General features: G+C 39.7%; 2 protein-coding genes and 1 long non-coding RNA gene across 3 annotated transcripts in view; 1 reads left to right on the top strand and 2 right to left on the bottom strand.

Moving 5' to 3' along the window:
• Nucleotides 1-4,255, bottom strand: part of LOC134188227 (uncharacterized) — a 4,465-nt gene extending 210 nt beyond the window's left edge. The window contains exons 1-6 of the mRNA XM_062656424.1: nucleotides 2,285-4,255; nucleotides 2,172-2,229; nucleotides 1,794-2,101; nucleotides 1,656-1,701; nucleotides 297-620; nucleotides 1-234 (exon numbers count right to left, since the gene is read on the bottom strand). The exon at nucleotides 1-234 is cut by the window's left edge and continues 210 nt beyond it. Of these exons, the coding sequence (XP_062512408.1) occupies nucleotides 301-620; nucleotides 1,656-1,701; nucleotides 1,794-2,101; nucleotides 2,172-2,229; nucleotides 2,285-4,255 (2,703 nt within the window). The 3' untranslated portion in view covers nucleotides 1-234; nucleotides 297-300. The remainder of the gene's footprint in view (nucleotides 235-296; nucleotides 621-1,655; nucleotides 1,702-1,793; nucleotides 2,102-2,171; nucleotides 2,230-2,284) is intronic.
• The window catches only part of LOC134188391 (uncharacterized), a 6,456-nt gene extending 2,076 nt beyond the window's left edge, over nucleotides 1-4,380 (top strand). Inside the window, exon 3 of the long non-coding RNA XR_009971326.1 lies at nucleotides 4,342-4,380. This is a non-coding gene — a long non-coding RNA (uncharacterized LOC134188391). The remainder of the gene's footprint in view (nucleotides 1-4,341) is intronic.
• Nucleotides 4,381-4,454: 74 nt separating this feature from the next.
• LOC134188242 (serine/threonine-protein phosphatase 6 regulatory ankyrin repeat subunit B-like) overlaps nucleotides 4,455-7,500 on the bottom strand; it is a 3,635-nt gene continuing 589 nt past the window's right edge. The window contains exons 3-6 of the mRNA XM_062656440.1: nucleotides 7,382-7,500; nucleotides 5,462-7,327; nucleotides 4,507-5,391; nucleotides 4,455-4,459 (exon numbers count right to left, since the gene is read on the bottom strand). The exon at nucleotides 7,382-7,500 is cut by the window's right edge and continues 408 nt beyond it. Coding sequence (XP_062512424.1) covers nucleotides 4,455-4,459; nucleotides 4,507-5,391; nucleotides 5,462-7,327; nucleotides 7,382-7,500 — 2,875 coding nt within the window. The remainder of the gene's footprint in view (nucleotides 4,460-4,506; nucleotides 5,392-5,461; nucleotides 7,328-7,381) is intronic.

Raw genomic sequence — 7,500 nt, 5'->3', positions numbered from 1 at the left:
CTTGCATTTACCATACGTTCATCACCACATATGTACACTGTACTACAGTTTATAATGTTGACACGTACAACAGTCGTTTTTTTTTATCTTAATTCATTAGAGCTATAGAATGTTGCTGTTCAAGACTTGAATTCTTGGTATCAAGACTTGAATGAAGCCCGTCATATGTCAAGCTATGAACAACAGATCCTATGTTGTCTCGTCACTGAATGTATGCAGATGCTCTTGTCTAGTCTGAGTAACAATCAGTTTGTTGTTACAAAGTTCACACACATTTCAATATCATGGCACTATACCTAATCAGTCTGTCCTGCCACTTGTTCTTGTACCTTTCAACATCTCATTCACAACTTCTACTCCAAACACAGCATCTGCCTGAGATCTTAGTCCTCGTTGAATTAATGCACCAATAAGTAAATGTTGCTGGCGTTTAGTACCAAGCTGGTTACACCAAATTTCCAACATAGCTTTAGCTTGGCATGCAGAAGTAGGATAATCTTGTTTTATGGCAGCAATTTTTCCTGTAACTTCAAACAGGTTGGGTGCAAGAACTGAAGCAAACTCTTGCCAACATCCTTCTATCTTGTCAACAAGATGATTTAACTCCTCAGGTGTCACATCTACAAACAAATTCATAGTACAAGATTAATTACAATTGCATTAAATATTGATATAAATTACTGGCACATCAAATTAACATGACTGAGGCATTCAAGAAATATTTCTGTTGTAGATTTCAGTCTATTGAGACAGATATTTAGACATATGTTTGCCTTCAGTGTATGCAGATAAAACTCCCATTAGAGGTACATAAATCCTGTATATAAATAAGAACTCATGACCCAAAGATCCCGCATGTCTCCATTCTCCAAATGCGCTCTACCCAATTGAGCTACAGATGACACACACGCACACACGCGCGCACACACACACACGCACACACACACACACACACACACACACACACACACACACATGCATGCACGCACGCACGCACGCGTGTGCACACATACACACACAACTGCATACACACCATTCAGTACATCAGTTTCCAATTACCATAATTGTCCGAAAAAGAGCCTCAGTTGATTATTTTCTCGCAAAAGCTAACCTGCACTATATCCAAATGACAACCCAGAAGTTGTCATTCAAGTAAAAGTGGTTAGTGTATAATATTGCATTCATGCAAACCATGCCTGACAAAATTCAGCACAACAAAGATAGAGCGCTGTAGACTGACAGTACATGTTGTATCATGTCACGTGGTGTTTGAATTATCTGCCACTTTCCTCGGGTAATAACAACGATATCCTCGATGTGCCCATATGATAACTAGTAATTGACAACACTCAAATCAAAGCAAGCACTGATGCTGTTCATGCACTAGTTTACACTCTAAAGTCTCAGAATTAATTAAGGCTGAACCTGATGTAATCTAATAAACATGGCTGTTTCACTAGGATGTTCATCTTATGGAAGCGCTTGTTCAGGTAGTCGCTTATTCAGACATTTTTGTAATTACTAATTTCAACAAGCACATTTTTACTGTATAAACGTTGATCAAATGGGCACTTTTCCAGACATTTACAGTATTATCACACAGTCTGTGACACAGAACTAAATATGAAGTTGATAGTCAACTATATTAATCTTACCTGTGGTTGCAGGTGATCTCGGCATTGTAGTACGTGTGTCTGAGCTCTATACACAGAAACAAGTCATGCACAGACGATACACAATTGTGATAACTAAATTATTACCACAACTTGTCAAAAATGTCTAGTTTATCTCACCTGGCAGTATTCTTCTAGCACACAAGCAACATCATTTCTGTATATTGCACTAACAGCCTTTATCAGTCGTCCTATTGTAGCTTCGTTAGGAATTACCATCCTGCACCATCGCTTTAGCACATAAAGAGTGGAGCTCACACACTTCTTGCTCACCACGTCTTCATTAAGAGGTCTGTTTAACAGCTCAGACCATAACCTCCTCCAGTCATCTCCTAGATCATCATCTTCATCTAGAAGTTTAGACACTGCCAACAAACAGGTTGCAGTTGGTTCATCAATGAGGGACTTGACTGGTGTCATATAGCTGACTAAAGTACAAAAATTTAATAAATCATTAATTAATGCAACAACATAGTACAACAAGTCAACAAAACATACTAGATTTATGCTGTAATGGCTGAGATGTGCCACATACTGTTGACATCATTTCAGTGTCCTAAAAGTAAACAGCAATTCAGATAGAGACAAATATACAATACAAAGTTACTCACTGAAAACTTAAGTTGTGGATACCAAAGAGAAAGTCTGTCAGGAGGTTGAATTTCATCTTTTGTCACACTGCTGTAGAGCTCACAACGAGTATGTTGATATCCATTCAAAGAGATAAACTCAACTGTACAACTTTGTGATTCTGAAATCGATGCTTCATACATAAATCCCAAATGCAACTTCAGACCTGCCATTCCTTGCTGTTTCGCCTTGTTGACAGCATCCACAATCCACTCACGAATAGCAACACACACCTTGGCATTGAGTGCTGTATGTGACAACACAGTCATTTGAAAGTTGTATCTGTTAAGAGCAAACTCCAGTCGATGACCAGGATAGATGTGAAAGTAGCCCACATTGCGATAAATAACTGCCAAGCGACAAAAACGTTTACACAGAAGAGTCAGTATTCTGTAGAATAATGGCTGAGGAATGCGGATGGGAGCAGATGACAAGATAAGAGGCAATGACTTCAGCTCGTCATTCATCTTATCTGATTCAAGACCAACTGCATGCTCCAGGAGACAAGGAATGAAGCAAGCGTCTCTCTCAAACATGTTCTGTTCTTCCTCACTATGCAATGGACCTTTGCTTTCTACTTCAAAATTAAGGAAATCTTGGCAATTTGCTTTCCCTATATTTTCCTCTTCAATAACAGAATACTCACACAGCAAATCATAGTGCCTCATCAGTGACACAATGAGACGTTGAGCAGAACCGGCATCTGATAAAAGATGTCTCACAAGAGACATTGTCATGATGCCTTTCTCTTTGCTGCGTTTTACATCATTCCATAACATGGGAGGAACATCACCTTCCATGTATATCGTGATCACTTTCTGCAGCTGTGATACAAACCATTCCACATCTAACACGACTTCTTCATCATCTCCACTCTTCAATGCCATGGGATGATACATCAACACTGCACGACTACTCAAATACTGCAGCAACACCAACAGCTCCTCTCGACTTTTGATTCCAGCAGCATTCATGGCAAGCTGCAGTAATTCATCAACAGTTGTCGTCTTCTTTTGTGGATAAGAGACTTTCACTTCTCGTACCTTCTGCTCATACTTGAGCCATCTGATCGGCAATCTGTGATGTTGAGCCACCGCGTGAGCCACCTCCTCTGTCTTCTGACAAAGTAATTTCACTTGTGGATCTACGAATCCACTGTCTGGATCTGTCACTGTGTTATCCACATAGAAACACATTACATCTTTAGATGCCCAGATGATATGCTCTGCCAGCACTGTGCCCTCCAGTTTCTTCCTTATGAATGCATCCTGTTTCTCCATCATCTCTGGTTGCTCCTTTAGCTCATCAGCATGTGTCCCTACTAGAAACATGGCAGGTGATCTGATTCCTTCTTTCTCAAATATCATGATACGACGTGACTGATCACCTTCCATGATATGAACACCTGATACCCATTCTTCCAATCGATCAAAGTTTGTTTCGTTATCAAACAAAGGAATGTGGATAATTTTTCCATCTTCTGAGCGAAACTGACATGGAGTCTTGCCGTCCATTGGTAGAGAAGCATTAAACACAATGTACACAAAACCAGCTTTTGACATGATCAAATGATGTGTGACATAGAACACATTCTGACCAGCATAGTCCAACACAGTAAGCACGATTTCTTTCTTAGCTTTCTGACGAGAGCTTGGGTCTCTCAAGCTCTTAGCAACCCTTTCTTGAATGTGTTGAGGTAGAGTAGTTGTGTTCTCAGTTGAAGATTCATCAACATTGAGAGGCAATGTGTCTTCAGATTGTAAAGATGAAGCTTTTGTTTGCTTCTTTCTATTGACTTTTGTTCCTTCCTGCTGCTGCTGCTGCTGCTGCTGTTGTTGCTGCATGTCTTGATTGTCAGATGACAGCTCAGCAGTATTCCTTATGACTGATTGCGTCGTCCTTTTTTTTATTTCGGGCTGCGAAACGTTTTGACATTTAGAACCATCACTCATTTCAATGCTTTCAAATTCAATTTCTTGAAATGAAGATGCAGATTCAATTGCCTTTCTTTTTCGTTGCTTTACTCTTTGTTTTTTAGGCTGCTGTTCTTGTTCTTGTTGACTGCTTGATAAATGGCTACCAAAACTTGTGACAATAGAGTTACTGTCTCGTTCATCTTCAACTGACTTATCTACATCCATTGAATCTCTTTCAAGCTGCTCATGTGATGTGGAACATGCTGAGACAACTTGCATGTTTGTACCACTTGGTGATTGCCATTCTGTAGCTGTGTTGGGAGGAAAGACGTTAGAATCTTTGCATGTTGACAAATTTAATGGCATCTGCAGTGACTGCTGCATATCTGATGCAGCCAACTGAGGAGGTTCAGAAACTGCTGAAATTGTTTGCTGTGTCTCCGACAACAATGATGAGATATCATCAGACCTCTCATTAGTAGCTGTAGCAACACTCAACATAGGATTCATAACAGGAGAATGTATGGATGACATCTGGGATGAATCAACCCCATGATACAGTAAAGATTCAATGTCATATTCAGACATAGCAGGGAATGATTGTAAATCCAAATCCTGTGTCAAAGACTTGATTGCATTCATAATAGGAGAAGGAATGGGTGACTGCTGCACAACATCAAATTGTGATTCCTGACTTTTTGCAACCTCAATATCATCAGTAAAAGGAACAGAGACTGCTTGCATGTTTGAGTCTTGCTTTGATGATTTGCTTGCAACACGACTGAGTTTCTGTCTCTTTGGTCGTTGACCTTCTTTTGACTTGAAATATTGATCTTTCACTTGTGGTGTGTCGAGTGTATCTGCCATATTGATCACAACATTCTTCTCATATATTTCTGTGTAGTCAGCACTTGTGAGAGGGTTGGTCCAGTCACATGCTTCCTTCACAATAATCTGACACTTTGGATCAAACACCACTCCTCTTGTGCTCGGCTCATCACGATTGAACTTCTGCAGAGTGAGAGATTTTGTTAAGCTCGTCTTACCGGCACCATCACGACCGACAACATCAACACGTAAAAACACATTCACTGCTGATCCCTCATCACAACTTGACAGATAGATACGCAATGCTGTCTCTCCTTGAGACACAATCTCTTCAGGAAATGTTTCTATAAATAAAACAAATTCAAGTATTAAAAGGTAAATAAAAGATAAAAGTAGCACATTTCATTTACTTACCAAAAGCTTGAATTATTGATGCCATTTTGAGATTTCCTCGTTTTTCTGATCTCTTTACAGCAGATTCTTTTCCAATTACAACTTTCCTCAAATCAGCTCCATGTGACATAAGAAGTTGTGCTACATTGTTATCCTGTTTAACTATGGCTAAATGTAATGCAGTTCTCCCTCCCTTCATCTCAGCATCAACAATAGCACCGTGTTCTATCAGTAATTGACATAAATCAATGTCTCCCAACTCTGCTGCTAGATGTAGAGGATGTTCATTATAAATACGACGTCGATCATTGTGTAGAGGTACAACCTCAGCATTTACAGATGCTCCATGATCAATCAAATACTGACACAAAGTAAAGTCCTGCTTTTGAATTGCTGTGTGAAGGAGCAAGTAACCTGAACTGGAACAGCAGTTTAATGCACCCAAACTAAGCTCATTTGAAGTGTCTAACTTAGCAATTAGTTCTAAAATGTGATGACACAAACGAGTGTCACCAGCTTCATTGGCACTATCTAAATTGGCTACAAGATCTTCTTTACCAATATTCACCTTTTCTAAGTCATCTAACGAGGGCCTACCTAAACGTTCAAACAGCCAGCCAAATGTCTTAGTAAGTCTGTTCTTCAAAGCAACATGTAAAGGTAAGTTTCCTTCTCTGTCAGCTATACGAGGGTTCACTCCATGTGATATCAACTTATCACACAACTCAACACATTCAACACGACTCTTACAAGCCAAGTGCAGTAATGTCTCACCACACACATTCAATACATTGCAATCAGCATCATTTTCAACTAACACGTCAACTGTTTTCATATTTCCTTTCTGACATGCAACATGTAGAGATGTGTCTCCACTGCCATCTGTAGCATTCACTTGAGCTCCCTTTGCTATAAGCATCACACAAACCTCAGGCCAATCTCTCTTGCTACAAGCTGCCTTATGAAGAGCAGTTTGATAAAAATTATTGGTAGCAAGCACATCAGCATTGCAATCCAACAGATGTTGAACTGTTGATGTTAAAGCAGCCTCACATGCCACGTGTAGTGGTTGGTTTCCATCTTTATCCACTGCATCAATCTTGGCATTATGTTTTAGTAAAATAGAACACAATTCAGGACAGTCTTTCTCTCCGCCAGCTGCTGTATGTAGTGGTGTTTGTCCACATCCATTCAATGCATTTACATCTGCTCCACAATCCACTAACAGCTGGACAGCCTGAATGTCACCATTTCTAGCTGCTATGTGTAGAGCATGATCACCACTGTGTACTTGAAAAGAGTTTAATATTGATTTATTTGCCAAATGTAAAGGTCTTTGTTGTTGCTTGTTTAGAGCAGTTACATCAGCCCCATGAGATAACAATAAATTTCTAGTTGCTGCATGCCTTCGTTTACAAGCCAAGTGTAGTGGTTGGTTTCCATCTTTATCCACTGCATCAATCTTGGCATTATGTTTTAGTAAAATAGAACACAATTCAGGACAGTCTTTCTCTCCGCCAGCTGCTGTATGTAGTGGTGTTTGTCCACATCCATTCAATGCATTTACATCTGCTCCACAATCCACTAACAGCTGGACAGCCTGAATGTCACCATTTCTAGCTGCTATGTGTAGAGCATGATCACCACTGTGTACTTGAAAAGAGTTTAATATTGATTTATTTGCCAAATGTAAAGGTCTTTGTTGTTGCTTGTTTAGAGCAGTTACATCAGCCCCATGAGATAACAATAAATTTACAGTTGCTGCATGCCTTCGTTTACAAGCCAAGTGTAGTGGTTGGTTTCCATCTTTATCCACTGCATCAATCTTGGCATTATGTTTTAGTAAAATAGAACACAATTCAGGACAGTCTATCCATCTACCAGCTGCTGTATGTAGTGGTGTTTGTCCATCTTCATTCAATGCATTTACATCTGCTCCACAATCCACTAACAGCTGGACAGTCTGAATGTCACCATTACTAGCTGCTATGTGTAAAGGGCGGTTACCAAGACGATCTGCTACATTCACACTCTCATTTGTTATCAGTGGACGACACACA

Source organism: Corticium candelabrum, chromosome 12, assembly GCF_963422355.1.
Source record: "Corticium candelabrum chromosome 12, ooCorCand1.1, whole genome shotgun sequence".
In the NCBI taxonomy this organism is placed as follows: domain Eukaryota; kingdom Metazoa; phylum Porifera; class Homoscleromorpha; order Homosclerophorida; family Plakinidae; genus Corticium; species Corticium candelabrum.
Note: the sequence above shows the minus strand (reverse complement) of the source record. Positions and strands in the feature narration are given on the sequence as shown.